The following is a 24035-nucleotide window of genomic DNA, read 5'->3' as shown; positions in this document are numbered from 1 at the left end:
GAAGTTAAACATCCTTTATTCACCAACATCTACATTTTCTAACAGGATGAAACATATGATTACCAATTCCAATTTAAGTTTACTGCTCTGGTTCTTAACATTCGTTATCATCAAATTTGATTGGTCTATTTGCATATTTTAAGACTTAAATTTAAAGGCACTAATTAAGAATATAGATGAAAGTTCCAAATATTGAATACTTACTTAACTTACTCAAGTTGAAATATTCACTCTATAAAAGAACTTCATTCATACAACTGTATGTACACATTGAAACACATACATACATAAAATGTTCTTCATCTATATTTGTGTGAAACACACAAAAATGTGACCGTAACTAAGGTATATTTCAAGCATGCAAAAATTGAGACATAAAAACGTGTGCAACGTAAATTGCAATAAGCTTTGTTGAACAATTCAACAGCATTAACAGCAGTTATTTTTTTAAATCACCGTTAATGTATTTTCATTTTATGATGATTTAAAAGTAAATTTAATAATAATTAGCTCATTCGATCATTTGCTTAACTTGTCTTAAAACATATATGAGTAATATTCTTTGGAAATAACAATCTCCAGAACATTTAAATGGGAGCACAACAATGTATTCGTGAGATAAAGTTAATACAAGTGTTGTAACTAATAGAAAGCAGTAAATTGAACAAGCTTTGCATTGAAGATTGTGTAAATAGATTTCACAGAATTACATAAGAAAACCATTACCCATCGAGAAACATTATAACAAAACCAATGTATATTTAGATTTTTTCCCTTATTTAGGATGTGTAAAATTACACGTCATAACATAGCTGAGTATGTCAAATGGAATATATGTAAACCAGCATGATATGTTACTACCCATGGGTAATTAGCCTACATACAACATTAAATAGTTTAAAACCAGGTTAACAAAATTAAACATAATCACTTTAAGTATCCCTTTTTTTAAATACGAACACAATTCATTTAATTCATTTTATAACAGGTCTGCAGGTCAGTAAATCACGCTAGTTTATGAAAGGCCCCTTTATATTATGAGCAAGCATGAGTTTAATATAAGCAATGACAATATGTTATATTGTAGTGGGTAAACCCATTACAAATTCTACTTTTATATTTCATCAACAAATCTATTGGAATTTTTGTTAATTAGAATCTACCATATGCAAATCTCAAGGAATTTTAAGCAGAAGTGGATTGGCATTGTAATAAATTCTACAAAAAAATGAATGAGCCGATATATAATGCCCATCTCATCAAATGCCACCCTTTAATATTAAAAGTCACTAAATAAAAATAACGTCCTCTTCCGCCCATTAGTCGTACTTGCTCGAGCATTTTTCTACGATACTAGACCAGGCGAGATCATCTGTGTCGTTACACTGAAGTTCCTTTGCGATACCGTTTAACTTCTCCCTGAGAGCACGTTTACTCGATGTGTACAACATTTTCTGTTTGATGCCTAGCTGATCGTCTGGCAGCCTGCCAAAGGAATGTGAACCAAATTAGGATCTTGTTAACTACATGACCAGGAATATTAAACGCAAATGAAAATCAACAGTTCAAATGTTACATGTGTTTTCTTCGGTCAAATTTTTCTTTAAGGCTAAATTTGGGTTTAAAACTGAAGTCATTGAAGAAGGTAGCAATGTCCTTGTCATCCATACATTTGTAACTTATTGTCTTCAACACCATTGCTTACCAGACCTTTTTACAGTAATATACTAGTATTTTAAATTGGTATTGATCTATACAACAAACAAGATGTGTTTGTGAAACACAATGTCCCCCTATATGATGTTTGACCTTGTAGGATGACCTTGACCTTGACCCTTCACCACTCGAAATGTGCAGCTCCTTGAGATACACACGCATTTCAAATATAAAATTGCTAGCTTCAATATTGCAGAAGTGACATTACATGCGCAATTTTGACCCATATATTTGACCTTGAAGGATGACCTTGACCTTTCACCACTCAAAATGTGCAGCTCCATGAGATACATATGCATGCCAAATATCAAGTTGCTATCTTCAATATCGCAAAAGTATTCATGAAATAAGCGATTTGGGCCACATATATTTGACCTCTGACCTTGAAGAATGACCTTGACCTTTCACCACTAAAAATGTGCAGCTCCATGAGTTACACATGCATGCCAAATATCAAGTTGCTATCTTCAATATCGCAAAAGTATTCATAAAATAAGCGATTTGGGCCACATATATTTGACCTCTGACCTTGAAGGATGACCTTGACCTTGACCTTTCACCACTCAAAATGTGCAGCTCCATGAGATACACGTGCATGCCAAATATCAAGTTGCTATCTTCGATATTGCAAAAGTATTCATAAAATGAGCGATTTTGGCCACATATATTTGACCTCTGACCTTGAAGGATGACATTGACCTTGACCTTTCACCACTCAAAATGTGCAGCTTCATGAGATGCACATGCATGCCAAATATGAAGTTGCTATCTTCAATATAGCAAAGTTATTGCAAAATGTTAAAGTTGGCGCAAACAGACAGACAGACAGACAGACAGACAGACAGACAGACAGACAGACAGACAGACGGACGGACGGACGGACGGACGGACGGACGGACAGACAGACAGACAGACAGACCAACCAACAGACAGGGCAAAAACAATATGTCCCCCACTACTATAGTGGGGGACATAAAAATTAGTGGCTTTTGTTTTTATCGTATGAATATAGTTTAATTTTAACATTACAACTCAGTTGCACTACCATAACATACAATCAGACATATGGCTAGCAAGCACATGCTAGACAGGGTGGCAATACATTGAATAACTAAGCAAAGAACTTGACATAAACCCATGCCACCGAGGGGAGCTGTACAAAAGCGAGCTGTTCACAACCCACTGGGCATAATGATCAGATGTAATATAATTTTTTTAAATCCTTATCTTAAAACACGTGTGGGTGCTTATATCACAGGCAAATTGTCCTTTTCAGGGTTTTAAATGAAAATTCTTAATAAGCCAAAATCGGCGCATCACAACCTGTACCATACATTCAAATAATTGTCCGGGTGTTCAACAAAGAAAATATGTGAAGGCTGCTTACCACATAATGAAGACCAATTTACTAGCCTTGGTCTTGTCATATAGGCAGTCGACAACAGCGTAACGTCCCTCCTTATTGTTACCGGCTTGAATCAACTTCTCTACGAAATTATCATACGATTCTCCTGAAAGCCCACACATGAGTTTCAATATCAATATGCCAAAACAAAACCTTTTGAACAATTGATTTTTTTAACTAGACGTTGACCAATGAAAGACGTGATTATATATTGGCAGAAATGTTTACATGCCGTGTGTTCCATTCCTTGAATATTGGACAAATAGACATGCAGCTAACTGTGACTATCTGAAAGATAATTCAGTAGATCATTCCTTTAAAGAGAGATTATACGATTTTTATGTGTTAAATTGTAATACATTGATAACAAGAGATGTTTTTGTCAGAAACACAATGCCCCCTATTGCGCCGCTTTCAAATAAAATTGCAATATATCATTTAGCAGGTTTAGGAATTATCTCCCTTTTAAAGCTTACTACTTCCCTTGGATTGTATTTTTTGACTTTTGACCTTGAAGGATGACCTTGACCTTTCACCACTCAAAATGTACAGCTTCATGAGATACACATGCATGCCAAATATCAAGTTGCTATCTTCAATATTGCAAAAGTTATGGCCATGTTAAAAGTTTTCGGACGGACGGACGGACAGACTGGCGGACAGTTCAACTGCTTTATGCCACCCTACCGGGGGCATAAAAATATGTTACAATAACACAAAATAGGAAAGAAAAATTATACATTGAAGACGAATTTCATAAAATGCAGCAGACAAATTAGCGCCCCGAGCCTATTGTGACGAAGATATTTCGTACATATTTTCCTACAATAACCGAAGCATTCGTCTTTTATTAGGATCGGAGTTAGTGTTCGTGTGTCGTATGAATAGATATCGTTGCAAGAAATTAAAATGATCAGTTAAACTAAATTTAGATTCACATCGTACATGCATATGATATACATGCTGGCGAATTCGACTGTACAGACATTTTCGATTTCAGAATTAAATATCTGGCTTATTACGCATTTTTCGACACATGTTCAACTTAACTTTTACTTTAATTTATATTAAAATATATGTATAATAAGTTTTTAACACCTTCTATAGTTATTCATAAATATTTGACAAAATCGTATAATATCCCTTTAAAATATGTTTTCATTATAAAACATTATAAACTAGGTAATGAGAATTATTACTATAACCAGCACATTTAGATAGTTAATTAAAAAAAAAAATACCTGTCACTTATTATTGACTTAACGGTCTGCTTTACACATACTATGCTGTACCTAATTTTCCTACACAGTCGACCTCAATGAGTTTGTTGTCCTTGGCGATCTTGTAGATGATGTAGCTATACTTGTGTCCTATCTTGATCTCCTCAAACACTTGTGTACACTCGTCCTTCACCAAGACTCCGGACGACTGAAAGAAACGACACGCATGACGTGAATACCAGCCTTTCACGCTTTGTATAGAAAGGTTTATTCCTTTCAGGAACAAAAACATGCAAAGTTAAACAAGAATCTGCAATAAACAGTGCATTCCTCGCCATGGGGGCATTGTTTTAGAAAGGGTTGAGTACGAAATTTAGATTGAATTTTTGAAAAATAAAAAAATGCCATTATAAGGATCTGCGATTGTCATTTTTTTAAGACAACGAATCCTTAAAAATTATGCAATCGAGAAGCCTTACAATAAGAGCTCATGTTTTAAGAATAAGTGTTGTGCACAAATTTGATGAAATTGGCCAACATTGTGACAGGCAGAAGCAAGCACGCATGCACACACACCCGGACATTTCTAGATCCATTAACATTTCAGCGAGGAATAACAAACAGCTAACCAATTAAAATGGTATTGCTTATATAAAACCACATTTGTTAAAGGCTTTGCACTTCTTTTTTTATTTACCTCGGTCATTATAAACTGATTAATTTCTGTTCAACAAATATCACATGACAAAATCATCTCGTTCTCATAAATTTAAAATGGTAAATGTTCATCCGATACAGAATTTCAGATAAATCTGCGAATAGACATTTGTGGTTACTTTTTTGCTCAAATCCAGCTTACTATACAACAAATGCTGTAGCAGCTTTATCCTAGCAAGTTGCCATTTGCATACAAAGTTTACACATCAAATCCATTTTAATCTAAACTCGAATTAACACAACATTCAACGGCAAACTCAATGCAACATTTGAACAAGGCAGAACACACTGTAGTCCACTCAATCATCTTAATCTAGCATGCTTTTTATGTTCATGTCGAATGATTTATTACCACGATACTATTGCACCTCATTTTCGAAAAATGGGGAATGATTCTTACCATAATGCAGGGTTGGTTCAACATCAGGTCTTCCAACATTCCATGCTTCCAAATATTCATGCGCTTTGCACGTACATCATGGCATTCTAAGTTTTCGGCAACAGTCTCCACCCTCCAATATTACACTTATTGATATCTTTAATAATAGCATTTAATAAATTTAGCATATACACATGCTATCAAACGTCTCAATAACTTACTTCAGCTCCAATAAAACAAGATCAATCTACGTTATACGAGGCCATGTTTTCCACTACATGTCTCATATTTTGTGTTAGTTCTGAAATAATGTTCATCTACCTGTTCACTCTTTTTTTTATGACACATGCCAAGCATAACTTTCCAACAGGGTAGCACTTTACACCCTTATTATTTGCAATGCAGATCTTTAACCCTTAACTTCTTAGATACGTATTGCGACGCATTTGTAGTCCCTTAGAAAGTTAAATTAAATTAAAGACCTTTCTTACTAGATTAAAGTTTTATATAGAAACTGATGAGCAGCAAACCGCATAAAACCTGAACAGACTGAGAGTTTCTCGCAAACTGTTCTGGTTTTATGCTGTTTGCACATAGCCATTTTCACTTTGCTTCTGAGTGGGGAAGGGTTAAATAACTGATACAATATTATTTTTATCAAGGTATGTTTAGTATTGTTTACAATAAAGGGAATTACAAACAATACTAGTATACCCTCTTATTTCAAAGAATGATTTTTTTAAATTGTATACGAAACAAAATGTTATGTTACGATGTTTCAATATCAATCTCTAAACGTTAGCTATTTGTACAAATGTTATTATTTATCCGCTTACAATATGCTTCCGTTGTCATAAACTCCATGTACAAATCATTCCTCATCTTGTTTGGTTTTAGTCTTTTAAAAAGGCAGCAATTGATTTTTAACATTGTCCATGTTCAAAAGCACACCAGACTTTTAATCATATTACATGCAACAATTACAACAAAACATCAGTGTAGTTCTAATTTTAGTAATCCAAGCAAATGCAATTTGTAAGTAACCCACTGTCACCTACAAGAACATACCAGTAGGTTGACTATTTACACATGTATGTTCCCATCACCAAGTCAGGGCCTGCTCTGCCAATCGCCAAATTAGCAAATAGCTACAAATTTAAAAATTCGGTTCAAGAAATTTCCATTTGGCTATAACTTTTTCTTCATAAAACCCCATAAAACTGATAAAATGTGAAGAAGGTACGTGTTCTACAGTAAATTGGTTTAAAAAAAACTTTGAGCCAGGGGAATCCATGCAAGTCAATTGATGACCAGATATTTGTCACACACAAAACAGCAGCTACCGGTATTAAGTTCTCAGAGTAAGCTAAAGTACTTTTTTAGTTTTTGCAAGATCCAGATTTTAGTTCTCACTTATTTCTATGAGCATAAAAGCAATATTTTTGTCAGAGAAAAAAATTAATATGCATTTTGCGAAATGGCCATCTATGAACATACCGAGTTTCATTAACCTAGATTATGTACTTGATGAGTTTTTGTAGGATCCAGATATTTCCCACATTTTTCTCTGATTTACATAACCATAGCAATCACAAGTTTTTTGCATATTCTCCAAATATTTATTAAAATTTAGAAGCAACATTTACATTTTCAAACTTTGCCCGGTATCATTGGGGCAGATTTTCTGACTAAGTTTCATATTGAATTTTATTTAAATTACAAGACAAAACCAGTGGTGTCAGTACATCCACATGCTTAAAAGTGTACTGTGATATTATGTCCTTGAATAATACAAGGGTGTCTGAGTACACCACAGAGAACAACACTTATCTGAAACAGGAAACTATTGGCCATATCTTTCAAGCCCAGCTACATACAAGTAGGTATGTAGTCCACTTATACATGGCCAAACAGAACTTGTAGCATGCAATACATCACATTGTTTACATATAAACACATGTATTATAAACTAGATATACATGATTATGAAGTATATACATGATGTAGTATGCTCCAACTTTGATACCATAATATCAAAAATTACGACATATGTTTTTTAAATTTTATTCAAGAAGTAAACATAGGGAAACCAATTCCCATAGTATAAAAACTAAGAGGAAACGATACTAACAATAACTTGAAAATTGCATACATATATTTTGTCAAGTTTAAAAATGACTCTTTTTAGTGAAAAACTGACTTATCGGATCCGATACTTGTTTATAAAAATATCTTGCAGGTGGAAATATTCGCTTCTTTTACGGTAAGTAATTTTAGCACATTGCAAGTCAAGATGAAAACAATAACACTTTTAGTGTAGCACTTATGGGGCATGGAAGCACTTAAAACGAACATAATTATAATGATAACTTAAATAACATTTACATTTTAGACCATAATGTTTGTCCTTCAGAGTTCTTTAAAGTAGTTTGAGACAATATTATAACAAAGATTTTATAAATTACTAAGAGAACTAGTGACCTCAACAGTTGTCTGATTCAAGGCTTTTCTTGGGTCCCAATTCTTACTCTGGTTCTTCAACATTTAGTAGATTTACTGTCAGTACAAACTGAATGATTAATCATGATGCTACACCAAATATTGCCATTACATATCAAAAATATTCTTATACACACCAATTCACTATATGAATATTATTGTCAATAAGATACTACACAATGTTGTTCATCTAGGAGTCTATTTAAATGCTGCTTTTTGAAAGGCGTCCTCTGTTAGATCGTCTTCATCGTTACATTGCATGACACAGTCGATGTTGAGCGCAGATTTCAAAGTGTTCAGCGTGCTAGAGTAAACCATCTTTTCTTTGATTTTAGCATTATCTGATATCCTGAAACACGAAGGCTTTCATTAGACCTTGAATGGAATGCAGATTAAAGACAAAAAGGGCCATGAAACATTGCAGTTTAAGATGCAGCATGTAGTAAATCACCAATTATCAATGACTGAACTGACTGGTCTTGTATTCACTTTTGACACCTTGAAGTCTGAGGTTCTTGGCCGCTGATTTTAGACAGATTGCTAATACTGAAACACATTTTGATCGTGTGTGACACATGTCCTGTACTTCTCAGAATTGAAGTACATAATATCTTCAAGGTTTGTACACGTGAAGTCCTGTATCAATTACTGCTTATATGCCAATTCATTTAGAGAAAAATGAATGTATTTAGAAAAGGCAGTTTTCTTCCAAACAATAAACTTGACTAATATATTGTCAAGATAAATATTCTGCTAAAGTTTCATTTAGAGGTACTCTTATGATTCACTTGTTTGAAGGCCTACTTCAATTCTTTTTCATATTTTAATTAACCCACACCACAAAATCCAGGGTATCATACTCAAGCCAGCTGGAGCCACAGTCCAGTGGCACCTTAGCTGAGGTCACTAGACAGCTGGGATTGAAACAGTGCACTTAACTATAGCTCAGTGTGCTCAAATATGATGTACACCTGGCTAATATATAAGCTGTGCTCTGTGAAAAGGGGTTTAATGCATGTGCGTAGTGTCGTCCCAGATTAGCCTGTGTAGTCCGCCTTAACTAGATTTTTGCTAATAAGAAACTTTCTTTCAACAAAAAATAGCATAAGCGAAAGGGTCGTTCCGGATTAGCCTGTGCGGACTGCACAGGCTAATCAGGGACGAAACTTTATGCACATGCATTAAACCCCATTTTCACAGAGCATGGCCCATATGTAATATATTGGGTTGACTAATACTGAAATTTGAATACCATTGAAGAGACCAGATACTTCCCTGTAGCCTCATGTCGGCAGTATCCTAATAAAAGTCCTTGGATCAGTTTACTTACTATTGAGCAATTTTAGAAACTTTAAGAACATTTTTTTAAATGAAATCTAAGCTGATCCAGTCATTTTATAACAGATGTTATTTAAAGAACTATTCACAACAAGAAACAGTCGGAGACGGGTGATGCTCCCCAAAGTTTTTTTTGCCACAATATTGCACTATATATTCAGATAAAAGGAAACGTCTTAAGGGGCATAACTTTGGACAAAATAATACGATGGATGGTTTAGCAACTTAAAAATTTCAAAGGGCCATAACTCTCTAAATAAATCCCCTAACCAGAACCCACAAATAACATGTGCATCTCCTCAAGGTAGTTAAGCTTCCCATAAAGCTTCATTGAATTCCAGTCAGTAGTTGGGGAGAAATAGCCCAGACAAGAATTGCACTATATGTACAGTTTATAGAAAAATTCAAAGGGCTATAACTCTGTGAAAAATCATCCGACCATAACCGGCTGATAATATGCACATCTCCTGTTGGTAGTGAAGCCTCCCATAAAGTTTAATTAAATTCCCGTAATAAGTGCTGAGAAATAGCTCGGACGATAATTGCACGATATGTACAATGGAAAATTTCAAAGGGCCATAAGTATGTGAAAAATCATCCGACCAGAACCGGCTGATAATATGCAGATCTCATCTTGGTTGTGAAGCTTCCCATAAAGTTTCATTGAATTCCAGTCATTAGTTGCTGAGAAATCGCCCGGACAAGAATTGCACTATATGTACAGTTAATGGAAAATTTCAAAGGGCCATAAGTCTGTGAAAAATCATTGGACCATAACTGGCTGATAATATATGCACATCTCCTTTTGGTAGTGAAGCTTCCCATTAAGTTTCATTGAATTCCGGTCATTAGTTGCTGAGAAATAGCCTGGACAAGAATTGCACTATATGTACAGTTAATGGAAAATTTCAAAGGGCCATAAGTCTGTGAAAAATCATTGGACCATAACTGGCTGATAATATATGCACATCTCCTTTTGGTAGTGAAGCTTCCCATTAAGTTTCATTGAATTCCGGTCATTAGTTGCTGAGAAATAGCCTGGACAAGAATTGCACTATATGTACAGTTAATGGAAAATTTCAAAGGGTCATAACTCTGTGAAAAATCATCTGACTAGAACCCGCTGATAATATGCACATGTCCTCTTGGTAGTTAAGCTTCCCATAAAGTTTCATTGAATTCCGGTCATTAGTTGCTGAGAAATAGCCCGGACAAAAATTGTGAACGGACGGACACATGCATGGACAGACGAAGCGGCTACTATATGCTCCCCCTGAAAAAATTTGGGGGAGCATAAAAAAAAGACTAGCCTTTATGGCATTCATGTTCTGGTCGCAGTCATTTATAATAACATCTCACAACATGGGAAATCTTGCCCAATGTCCATGTATACCTATCCATCACTTGAGCCCCCCCCCCCCCCCCAAAGTGTGCCCATGACAATCAAAACTCAAATGAAGCAGCCATTTTATTTGGTAAATATTTTAATGGAGACTTAAAACAAGATTGAGAATTTCGTAGTCAAATTAAATACATGATTTTCGCAACAAATGAAAACTGACTTTGTTTGACCTATAGCTGAGTTCAGAAGATCAATACACAATACTGGCCTTGAGCTTTCTTACCATGATACAAGCAGCAATCTGTCGGTGTTGCCCTTCTTCACGTTATAGACGGCATACCTGGGTCCAGTATTCTTCAGATATTTGGCAAAATCTTCAAAAGTCTCATCTGAAAGTAGCATTAAACATGTTAGCTGTGCTTTGTTATCGAGTTAAAATCAACCATCTTTAAAAGCAGCATGACATATTTAATTTTTTCAATGGTATTATCAATCAATACAAAATATATTTAGACATAATGATAATAAATATCACTTAAGCAGGAATATAATGGGATGACAAAATGTACATAAATCCCTTTAAAAGCTCACCTGAGGACAAGGTAAATCTATGTCAAAGACCAAACCTGATGACCAAATTACATGTCCTAAAGCTGACAAGATTCAAACATTTCCTAAATATTGTCATGATAACCATTCTGACCAATTATCATTTAGACATTTGCTTACATCCTCAATATTTGTCTAGTTGTGTTGTACTTCATTCTCAAGCACTTACGGTAATTTCTGAAGATTCATCAGAATGACCCATTGTCCCCACAATAAACCACTTCATTTCCTTCCTTGATAATGTGACCAAAAACAGGGTTAATAACATAAGTAAAAACCAGCCAAACATTAGGTACAGAAAAACAGGAAGCAAAATAACATCACAGATCTTGACTTAACATTGCATAAATGAAGTCTGTTCATTGTTAGATATTATGTGATTTGTTTAACTTTATTATTAAAACAAGTTTAATGGTGTTAAATGCTGAAAAAATACAGATTGGTAGTAAATTTACAATCACAAGAGCTATGTGTTTTGTAGCCTAACATTTTGTATCATTAAACCTGCTTCATTGCCATTCCTTTCTTAATCTGACAGCTATTTTGTACAGCTTACAATATGTTTAGAAATGTCCATTTACATTAATCTCACCTTTTAATGATTTTTACTTTATGATTTTGGTCTACAAAATAAAACCGGGATGTTAACAACCTTTTGTTAATTTGACCTAGTGAACTTTTTTTTATTCATGAAGAATGAAATATAAATCATTAAAATGAAACTTCAGTATTTACAAGCTCTTACTATAGCCATATAAGGAAAACTGCCCTGCCCCCTGGTGGCCGTGTATTTCAACATACTGGAACCATTTTGAACTCAGCTGAGTTATCATAAGAATAAAATGTTCTGACCAAGTTTCATGAAAATTGGACAATAAATGTGACTTCTAGAGTGCTACTAAGGCAAATATTAACTAAAAATGGCGCGGCAGAGGCCAACGCGTGTCCCCACGCCGCATGTTGTTAGTAAAATAAGTGAAAGTCTCTGACCCGGCCCCACCCCAACACCATAACTTTTGACCCAGGAGTCAGATCGAAATTCCAAATAGTGCACTGTCACACATATGCTCATAGCTACCATGTGTGTAAGTTTCAAGGTTCTAGTGCTAATAGTGTAGGAGATGATAGTGGCCAGGACGGTAGACAGACCGCGGAGATAACCACATAATCCCCAGGCTTTTCAAAAAGCGTGGGGATAACAATGTATGATGCATAACTGATAAAAGGCGATCACAAAAGCTCGTCATGAGCATAACAGATGAGCTATTAAACTTCTGGCCCCTTCTAACCAGATACTTGGCATAGTATTCACTTGTGCACTGACCCTCAAATGTTTGTAAAACATAATTAAACAAGGGACAAAATTGTCACAAAACCAGGTTTTCATTGTGAAAAAAATTCTGATAAAGGGAGACAACTCAAACTGAACTTTTGAAATGAACAAACAAAATTAACCCCCTTTGTAAGTTTGTTTTAAAATAAATCTATTTTTAGTCGTGGCGACCTTGAAATTGGAGATATTGATGTGATTCTTTCGTGCGACACACCGTCCCATGATGGTGAACAAATGTGCCAAATGATTTTAAAATCTCATAATGAATGACATAGTTATAGCCCAGACAAGCTCATTTATGGCTATTTTTTACCTTTGAACTCAAAGTGTGACCTTGACCTTGGAGATATTGACGTAATTTTTTCGCGCGACACACCGTCTAATGATGGTTAACAAATGTGCCAAATGATTTTAAAATCTCACAATGAACGACAAAGTTATGGCCCGGACAAGCTTGTTCCGCCCGCCCGCCAGCCAGCCCGCCCGCATTCGCCAATCTAATAACCAGTTTTTTCCTTCGGAAAACCTGGTTAACAACAATTCATACCAGCCCCTCCAATTTTGTCAACTATGACCTCCTTTTCTTTCTCAATTTTGAACACAACATAGTCAGACTCGAGTTTCCTCTCTTTGAGTGCCTTGAACTGATCTTTAGCATCCTGTGCCACCTGGCAGCCAGAACTGGCCTGAAACACATAACATCATGTTGAGGCTTAAAACTTTTAAACTTGCCTTAGATGAATACAGAGATTTAAATAAGGCAAATATAAACATTGTCTTGATGGCCCAACATTCAACAAGAGGGCCTGAAAGGCCCAAAGTTGCTCACCTGAGATAACAAGATATTATTGGGACAAATCTTCTGACCAAGTTTCATGAAGATCGGAAAATAAATGTGGCCTCTAGAGTGTTAACAAGGTTTTACTATAGCCATAGGCCCATATAAGGAAAAATGCCCCGCCCTTTGGCAGCCATGTTTTTCAACCAACCTGCATCATTTTTTAACTCGTCCAAGATATTATTGGGATAAATATTCTGACCAAGTTTCATGAAGATTGGACAGTAAATGTGGCCTCTAGCGTGTTAACAAGATTTTACTATAGCCATATAAAAAAAATGCCCCGCCCCTTGGAAGCCATGTTTTTCAAGCAGACATAATTATTTTCGAACTCATCCAAGATATCATTGAGACCAATCTTCTGACCAAATTTCATGAAAATTGAACAATAAATGTGGCCTCTAGAGTGTTAACAAGGTTTTACTATAGCCATATAAGGAAAAATGCCCCGCCCCTGGTGGCCATGTTTTTAAAGCAACCAAAACCATTTTCGAATTCATCCAAGATATCATTGGGACAATTTTTTTTACCAAGTTTCATGATGATCGGAAAATAAATATGACCTCTAGAGTGTTAACAAGGTTTTACTAAAGCCATATAAGGAAAAATGCCCTGACCCCGTGGTGGCCATGTTTTTCAACAAACCGGCATCATTTTTGAACTTGTCCAAGACATTATTGGGATGAATCTTCTGACCGAGTTTCATGAACTTGATGAAGATCGGACTTTTAATGTGGCCTCTAGAGTGTTAACAATATTTTACTATAGCCATATAAGGAAAAATGCCCCGCCCCTTGGCAGCCATGTTTTTCAAGCAAAGGTTACCATTTTCAAACTCATCCAAGATATCATTGGGACAAATCTTCTGACCAAGTTTCATGAAGATCAGAAAATAAAAGTGGCCCTGTAGAGTGTTAACAAGGTTTTACTATAGCCATATAAGGAAAAATGCCCCGCCCCCTGGTGGCCATGTTCTTCAACCAACCGTTATCATTTTCGAACTCGTCCAATATATTATTGGGATGAATCTTGTGACCAAGTTTCTTGAATATTGGACAATATATGTGGCCTCTAGAGTGTTAACAAGATTTTACTATAGCCATATAAGGAAAAATGCCCCGCCCCTTGGCAGCCATGTTTTTCAAGCAAAGGTTACCATTTTTGAACTCATCCAAGATATCATTGGGACAAATCTTCTGAGAAAGTTTCATAAAGATCAGAAAATAAATGTGGCCATCAGTGTTAACAAGGTTTAACTAAAGCCATATAAGGAAAAATGTTTTTAAATCAACGGGCATCATTTTCGAACTCGTCCAAGATATTACCGGTATTTGGATGAATCTTCTGACAAAGTTTTATGAAGATCAGACAATAAATGGGGCCTCTAGAGTGTTTACGAGGTTTTACTATAGCCATATATAGCCATATAAGGAAAAATGCCCCGCCCCTTGGAAGCCATGTTTTTCAAGCAAATGTAACCATTTTCTAACTCATCCAAGATATTAATAAGACCAATCTTCTGACCAAATTTCATGAAGATTGGACAATAAATGTGGCCTTTAGAGTGTAAACAAGGCAAATGTTGACGCCGCACAACAGACGACGGACAAAAGGTGATCACAAAAGCTCACCATGAGCACAACATGAGCAGGTTTTGCTCAGGTGAGCTAAAAATAAATCAACACATTATTTTGTAAGGTTTCTTCCTCTATAAAGTCTTTACATTGTTACACCCTTTTCAGCACTTTAAGGAATCCTTTGACAGGTAAATAACCCCCATGCTCCCTAAATTCAAGCCTAAATACAACATTACTATTACGATTAATTTGATTTGCACTGCAATACATTATGTAATATTAACATAAAATTCATGTATATTGAATCTTTTTACATGAAAGCAATTGACCAGAATTAATATGCTGAAATGTGTCTTATGCCATATCCGGCCAACATTATAGCTCCAGAATAGTCTCCGCATCTGGCCTGGGGCTACCCTGTCTGCTTATGAGATCACAAAACCTTGCATGACATTAAACCGGACAGCATGACTCCTGACCAGACTGCTCTATTGCGCAGGCTGGTCTGGCGCTAGGCTGGCTGCATATGGCTTAAGACCTATATTGTATGACATGCCTCAGTTAAGACATAGAACAGTTTGCTGAAAATAGTATGCACATGTTTAAGGTCTAAAAAATATAACAGGTATTCCGTAAACACTTCAAAGATTTAAAGATGACAACAAATAGCACTATTGTTCCTGTTCATGCCTGGCTGCACTGATTGCTAATCACTAAAGCAACATGGAAAAAGCTCAGATGTCGGTCAAATTCAATTTATTACAATGATTACTCCTTTTCAGTTTACAAAATCTAAATTAAATCTACCATAGAACTGTGGCACATGCAGGTTTTCTTTAATCCCATGTGGAAAAAGCAATTTTCCCTGACTACTTAAGTTGTCAAAGGACAAGAACAATGTAAGAGTGTGTATGCGATGCCCAAGTTGGAATAATAACATTTTTATAACAAATTGTATTATTATTATTAATTATTGTTAAATAAACATTACATCGTGAATGCCTAGAACCGAAAAGATGTTGTAAAGTTCTTTTGGAATCATGACTTATATGAAGTCCAAATCTATAACAGTCACACACAAAAATTGGGCTAAATTAAGAGAAATTGTTAGGAGTAGTACTGATAAACGGGCAGATCTTAGTGTTATTAATCTTTCAACATGCACAAAACCTTTTCTGGGTAACATGTCTATAAACACATACAGATGCCAATATTGAATTAATAATGTTAGTAATACGAGAAGCAGATTTAATAACTTCCATTCACGTCTTTCTTCAGGCCTTAAAGTAACAAAACATGCTGAACATAAAATTTGAACAACTCAAATAAAACTTAACAATGCAACACTCCAACTGGTCATTCGTTTAACTTACCAGTTTTTTTAATCATGGTTTCCAAAAAGGTTCAATGAAATATCACCACAATTTCTGCAACTAAACTTTGGTTTACAATTAATCATAGTTGGTTCTTTCAAACCCAAATAATGTTACACTCCATCATCTATGTAGTGTGTCTAAAATTATAAGTATTCAATAAACGTAAATGCCAATGTTATACTATCATGTGAAACATATCAAAACCTTCAACTTCCATTGAGAGGAGAATATCAAGGTAATTATAGGGGTAATATATTTGCCTTATGAATTGAGAAATGGGGCTGCATATTGCAAACATTGCCAAAGACCCATATAATTTACAGGCCAGACTACCCTTCAAAGAAGAAATTGTACAGTCCTAATGTAAAGTTCACTGGCCTAAATTGTGCATGTGCTAGGTCTCATTTTGTTTATTTGTTCCACAGAAAGGTACAAATTGATTGTTGTTGATAACTAAACTAACAAATATTTATACATTCACAAAATGAAATTTTGAGATTTTCCTATTTTACTTTTCTATATCATAATTCATCTTTTATTATTTTTTGACTAAACATAGAAAGTAATGTCTCATATTCTTGGTCAAAATCATAAGATCTATTTTTGGCATGTAAAGCAAGTGAAACTGAATTAAAATGTTGTGTTTAATAATCCACCCACTTTAACTTACACTTGGAAAGTTCACTAACACAACAATTTTCCAATTTAAATACATGTATCTCCAAAATATTTGATTTTGATTTAAAATTGTAAATGTTATCTTCTTTACTACTGTGCACGCTCAGGATACTATATTCCAACTCAATACACAGCTAAATAGATAGTAGTTACTAAATTCTTAAATGGCCACATTTAGTGTCTCATAAAAAATATCAAAAACATATCTATAGTAATAAAATTACAAAGATTCATCATTTATGTTTTCACATAAATTGATAACAGCAAGAACTCTTAGGGTGGTGGTCAACTCATACCTTGGTGATCAGGTACCTATTTTGGTCAACTAGTATTGTTTTTTGTAAACTTGTACTTATAAAAAGTTATAAAGTCAACTCATACCCAGACAAACAAAATACAGAAAAACATGTAGGATATCATAGGATTATCCGTGTATAAGTATAAATCATAAAAATGATGTCTTTTTTTCTCTTCTAAATGTTCCCTCTTGAAATACCTTTTTCACAATTAACATCACTTTCACACTCGTGTATTTCAAGGGTATTATGTTTAGAGTGTGAAAAGTGTAAAATGTGTCATTTACAACATATGTTAAGCAATTGCCAAGCACTAGTTAATTAAAAATAATTGGTATTCTAATTAATCAGTTTTACTTTAATGTTTGTCACAACACAGAGCATGATGTGAAAGGCAGTGATTCATTTTGCCGTGCGTCCCACGTGCCAGACGCACGTTTTTTTCTGGGGACGCATCATTCTCAAACATGAACGTTCTCGGGACGCATTTTTTAAAAACTCCGATTTTCAACATCGTCAAAGTTGTACATGATACCGAGTACGATTCGTGGATAGCAAAACACATGTCAACACCGTATTGAAAAGTAGAACGAAAATCACATTTCTACATTGGGAATGTAGTACACATATTTTGATTGGTTGAATATTTCAATTGTCATATCAGTTACAACGTTTTATTAAAAGTTCGTTGGACGATTAATTGGCTGTCCCGGATGGTAAACAAAGAATATGCGACAGAAAAAGGTTTTGGAAATTGATCCTCAACAATTTAAACTCGCTGTGTAGATATTTATCGACAACAGAGCCTCGATGTAAACCATGTGGTTTAAATATGAAGAAAAAACGGCGGAAAACACAGTTTGCGTTCGTCTGTTGTGAGCGCAGACATTTATTATTTATATAGTAAAGCGATGTTATTATACTTTTCTGGATTAATTGAGCAGTGTTGTTTTTTATAAAGTGACAATTAAAATTTGCAAGTTCTGAAATAAATAGCATCTTTTATTTTTATACGGTACAAACATAATAGTGATACAGATCGTACAGTATTCCGTCATATGTTACGTAGAATGTAAGTTAGTGTTCTCCAGAAGCACCGGCGGCCGGCGATTTCGCCGGTTACTAACAATCTAGGCGCCGGCTACTTTTCTCAAAAATATACATTTGAAACGCCACAAAAACGCCTGTGTTTATACAAATTGTGACGCCATACTTTCGCTTTTGTGTTTAAACAAACTAGCTCGAAGTTAATATTCTAATGCGCATTATTTTCGCACAGAGACAAGCACGGATAAACGATCAATAGTTCGTATCTTTACGTAACAGTTTTTCACCGCTTTATTGCACGCTTGTTTATGGTCGAGATTTACGAACACAGAGGTATTTTTAGCTAACTACGGTAAGTTTACGGCTGGCTAATTTAACCTTCGACCGGTCATTTTCCAATTAATGCGCTGTATTTAAAGCGTTTGTTTGAAATAGTTGTTTAGAAGCAGACGTCACGATGCCTCCACCTAAAAAAAGACTTACACAGTGCCAAGTAGACACAAGTCAAAGAACCCTCGCCGATTTTTGTAGGCGAATTCAAGGTAGAATGAAAAATCCATAAATAGACCCATTGTATACGATCAAAACTTATTAGTTGATGTGAGAAATCATTTATAACTCAGCAGAAATCATTTATTACTCAGCACCTTGCATGTAATTGGTAGACTTTGTAGATGTTCTTCTGCATTTATTAACTGCTGCTACGTGGAGTTGCTTTGTTTATACCAGTACAAAATCGGTCATATTTATAAAGATGATTGTATGAGATACGTGTGTCGGACACGTTTGATATATAACATACTTTTTTTTCAAATTAATACTGTGTATTAGCAATGGATAATTGTACACGCCTTTGTATAAAGAATAGTTATGAATTTGAATATAAGCGTGCACACCAAGCCCTTGACCTAGCGCATGACTCTGACTCTAACTCTGATTCAGATTGCATTTTTTAAATTTTAGAGATTTCAAATAAATATTTCATTTTCTATGACAAATGCTTTATTACTTTAATAAAAAAAAAACACCCAAAAATGCGCCAGATCACCATTTCACTCCATTAATGCATTTTTTCCCCATACCCCCCTGAACGGAGGGGATACCCTTCCCGAACCTACCCCGCTCGCCGCTTGTGAACACGGCATGCCGTGTGCATTATCGCCGACTCCTCTGTTACTATCGCTGGCTACTCCGTTTTTTACGGAGAACACTGAATTACATATAACAAAACAGACATCTGCTGTTTATACTACAGGATGTGAGAGAGGTTTTCTATACAGAATAAGGTCTTGACCAAATTCAGGAACAGGTTAACTGTAGGAAAACCAAAAAATTATAAACACTTGTCATCCAATTTATTAAAAGTCTAGTCAGTCCAAATTGTTAAAGATGTTAAAAGTTCTTTGTTTAAGATGTTATCTGTTCCACTGTTTGTTATTAAAAGTAAAACAAATAAAGGTTTTACTTGCTATAAACCTATTTCTGTATTTAGCTGTAAAATTGCATAAAAGACCCCCTGGCTAAGGTGTATCATGTTAAGTAGATTATTTGTAACGAATTTACAAAGACACAATCTGGGACCAATTGTTTCAGTTTGGACCCATTGTTTCAAAATATGCGAGTCCCAGGGACTCATTGATGTAGATTTAACAAGGGACAAAATTGTCACAAAACCAGGTTTTCATTGTGAAAAAAAAATCTGATAAAGGGAAAAAACTGAAACTGAACTTTTGAAATGAACAAACAAAATTAACCCACTTTGTAAGTTTGTTTTTAAAAAAAATCTATTTTTAGTCGTGGCGACCTTAACATTGGAGATATTGACGTGATTCTTTCGTGCAACACACCGTCCCATGATGGTGAACAAATGCGCCAAATGATTTTAAAATCTCACAATGAATGACATAGTTATGGCCAGGACAAGCTCATTTATGGCCATTTTTGACCTTTGAACTCAAAGTGTGACCTTGACCTTGGAGATATCGACGTAATTATTTCGCGCGACACACCGTCCAATGATGGTGAACAAATGTGCCAAATGATTTTAAAATCTGACAATGAACGACATAGTTATGGCCCGGACAAGCTTGTTCCGCCCGCCCGCCAGCCAGCCAGCCAGCCCGCATTCGCCAATCTAATAACCAGTTTTTTCCTTCGGAAAACCTGGTTAAAAATGAATCACTGGAAAGGTGGTGTATACCATGTACGTTAATTAATTGCATTTCAAGATTCAATTAAAGTTAATTGGTCTTTTAAACAGTACTATAATATATTTTTTGTTTGTGGGGTGGGTGGGTTGTGGATGCAAACAATATATGCACTTTTATGCACACTTGAATGCTTTAAGTAAGTTGTCTATTTAGTTGTTTTCGTTTTACTTGTTAGTTCAATGAACAATTAAAATAAATGAAAGAGCAGGATAATTAATTTACATTTTGTATTCAGTGATTTCAAATGTTAAAATAATTCAACTTATTACAAGATATATAAGATAAATTAAAAAAACATGACTTCTCTTTTATTTCTGCTCACTTCTCCTTAAATGCCAGTCAAGAGAGAAGTGACTTCTCCCTAAAATTTGACCCTAGGCCGACCCCTGTGAAACCTACTCTTACATAAGGAAACTACTGTGTCTACCCTTTTGATAGGCAGAACACATACTTGAGGTATTCAACACCCCTTGTCGACATTGGGCCTCTTTGCTTTGATGGAATGTTTATTAACTTGGTTTATGTGTTCAACTTGGTAGTTGTCTTGCTGGTCTTTTTTTTAAATGAATTTTCAGACCAACCAGGGCGAGTATTCCCCTCTGTATGTTTTATTCAAAATTTATTTATTATGTTATTTTGTGAAATATGATAAAATTTGTTAAATTGTTTTAACACTTTCACTCACCCAAAGAAACGCATAATCCCGTCTCGATTGATTCCCAAATGCAACCATATCAACCAGACTATTTAAGGCTATTTATAGCATGCAAATCTTGAAAAAGGATTCCCAAATGCAACCATATCAACCAGACTATTTAAAGGGATCTTTTCACGCTTTGGTAAATTGACAAAATTGAAAAAAGTTGTTTCAGATTCGCAAATTTTCGTTTTAGTTATGATATTTGTGAGGAAACAGTAATACTGAACATTTACCATGGTCTAATATAGCCATTATATGCATCTTTTGACGATTTTAAAACCTAAAAATTATAAAGCGTTGCAACGCGAAACGATTGAATAATTTGGAGAGTTCTGTTTTTGTCGTTAAATTTTGTGAAACTACGAAGATTGTTTATATAAGGTATAAAATACGTCAACAATGTGTACTCGGCGGAATAGCTCAGTAGGCTAAAGCGTTTTTACTTCAGGACTCTGGCAGGACTCCAGGGGTCACTGGTTCAGGGGTCTCGCTAGTGGGCGAAGTGGGCGATTTGCTCGCCAAGGGAATATTTATGTCGCTAATTAATTTCATGAAGGCGACATAACTTCTCCACCTTTTAATTATTTGTTTGTGCCACACATTGACCATTAAAATCAATTTGATGTGGAGAATTGGACACAGGAGAATTCTCAGTCAGAAGTTGCCCCATTTACAGGTCATGCAAAGTTGAACATTCAAATGCACAGTCGGGAGCTATTAGAGTTCTTAAAATTGTTCATAGGTGAAGCCTTGATTAATTGCCTTGTGCTGGCTACCAATAACTATACTTCAGCAAAGTTAAATGGCCCATTAAAACAATACAAAGGAGTGATCAAATGGGAAGAGTTAACCTAGCACACTGGCAATAAATATAGGGCTCATTTATGGGTAAGATTTGGAATCTGTGCTGTAAAATGAGACTTTAAATGAATTTTTATTTAAAAAAATTGTAGCACAATATAAATTCGATTTAATCTTGATTTTCTTAAAATTTACAAGGAAGTAAGAAGATTATGAATATTACTGGTTTTGTTAAACTTGAAGTTTTATTTGATAAACCTGTACAGGAAAAAAATAATAAAAATTACCAGAATAATTTACAATCAATTAGAAATAAGAAAAATGTAAGTTTCATACACTTAACATCTCTTATTATAAATGAAATGCAGCCTTTTGAATTCCATCACCCATTTCAGCCTCTATTATTGAAATAGCTTATCAGTCATCACATAAATAGCATGTTAAGTGTTAAATATATAACTTTAACTCAGTTAAATACATCAATAACAAAAATGAACACTTAAGTGAGTGTGTGTTTGTATTTGTAAATGTTGTCCCCCAAAGTGTGAAATAAGATTGTTTTTGATTAAATTGTTTTTGATTAATGATAATTGGCAAATTTAATGAGGGGTATAAGACAAGTAAAGAGTTGATTGAAAGCTGAACGGAAATACTTCTCCTTTAATTTGCCGCAAAATACATGTAAAATGAAGACCTATGACGCAACTGTACAGAAGTGACAGCTCCCAAAATTTTGAGCTAAGCTTGACCACTGGATGCAAAAGTACCATTTCTCCCCGAAAAGTTGCCACTTCTCCCTATTTTGGCCTTTGGGAGAAGTGACTTCTCCCTAAATTTTGAACCTAGCTAGACCCCTGTGGTTCGAAACCTGGTCCGGGCAATGTTCTTTTCCTTTTTTTAATTTTATTCTTGATTTTTTACTGGAGCTTTTACGCTCCAATGTTTACATTAATCGATATAAAGCATTTAATGAATAAGTTAAAAAATGCCAAAATCTGTGAAAAGGCCCCTTTAAGGCTATTTATAGCATGTAAATCTTGAAAAAGGAATAGCTGATCAGAATCCTTGGCTCAACAAGAATTTATTTTCAAAATTGTGGTTTGACATTATCAACATAATCGATTATTTATTAGTATTACAGACGATAAAAAATTAGAAAAAAAACAGCAACAAATATAAAGACAAAAGTGTCATAATTTAGTTTTAAATGATTTAAAGTAATATATTTAAAAATCTGTGTGATGTAACATCTTTAAAAAAAATTAGACACGACACAAAAAGCATAAAGCATACGAGTTGACCAAGGTACGAGTTGACTTAGTACGGATTAACCATGTAAACCGAACTCTATTCCAAGTCTATTATAAGTCAAAGTAATTATACGCAGAAGGGAGATTTTACAGTTTCTGATATGGCGTTACGGGATCAGTATTCGGTTTAATAAAGTCTAATAAATTAGACATTAATTTTCGTGTATCAACAAAGCGAAATTCTTGGCAACGCGTATGAACAATCAGTAAAAAATGTAAGAAATGTTACTTCCGTATTGTTTCCTCGTGCGGAATTTAGCATAAAAATGTCACACATTCACGTTTAGACTAAAAGAAAATATATCAAGCCTAAAGAATATATATAAATTTACAAATATCCATAGTTTTAACTTACCATTTTGATAATATAAGTAGAAACAACGTCAAATTTAACGAATACGGCCACCTAAGACTCCCTCTGTCTGATTAAGAGAATGCTCTGCAGTGAATATTTGTAGAGGGTAGACGCTCGGGATTGGTTAAAAATGAATTTAGAAATTACCCAAATCGGAAATTTGCAGAAATAGACGTTTGATCATAGCCACCGATTTATATTCACGTATTAAGAATACGATACATGTAGACTCGGATTATTTTAAGCATAGATTCATTCTTAACGTAAGAGTGTTTGAGCCATATATGGA

At 34.8% G+C, this 24035-nt stretch overlaps 1 protein-coding gene across 2 annotated transcripts; it reads right to left on the bottom strand.

Annotated features, from left to right (window-relative positions):
* On the bottom strand, positions 1-24035 carry LOC127874728 (uncharacterized). Of its 2 annotated transcripts, none has more exons than XM_052419275.1 (4): positions 23747-24035; positions 4414-4549; positions 3104-3227; positions 1-1485 (listed from the first exon to the last, which is right to left on the bottom strand). In XM_052419275.1, exons 1-4 carry the CDS (start codon positions 23747-23749, stop codon positions 1320-1322), a joined length of 429 nt encoding a protein of 142 aa, XP_052275235.1. In that variant the 5' UTR covers positions 23750-24035; the 3' UTR covers positions 1-1319. The 2 variants fall into 2 exon arrangements, with proteins under 2 accessions (XP_052275235.1, XP_052275236.1); XM_052419276.1 differs by lacking the exons at positions 1-1485; positions 3104-3227; positions 4414-4549 and adding exons at positions 7488-8285; positions 10900-11005; positions 13106-13244 and having other exon boundaries at positions 23747-23912.

This window comes from Dreissena polymorpha, chromosome 3 (genome assembly GCF_020536995.1).
Source record: "Dreissena polymorpha isolate Duluth1 chromosome 3, UMN_Dpol_1.0, whole genome shotgun sequence".
Taxonomy (NCBI): Eukaryota; Metazoa; Mollusca; class Bivalvia; order Myida; family Dreissenidae; genus Dreissena; species Dreissena polymorpha.
This window is presented reverse-complemented; position numbering and strand designations above follow the sequence as displayed.

Bases quoted from the DNA above. Each gene is read 5' to 3' on its own strand.
- LOC127874728 (XM_052419275.1), bottom strand. The intron at 3,228-4,413 runs GTACAGCATAGT...GTGGGCTTTCAG, and splicing joins CGACTGTGTAGGAAAATTAG to GAGAATCGTATGATAATTTC. The intron at 1,486-3,103 runs GTAAGCAGCCTT...TTCCTTTGGCAG, and splicing joins AAATTGGTCTTCATTATGTG to GCTGCCAGACGATCAGCTAG.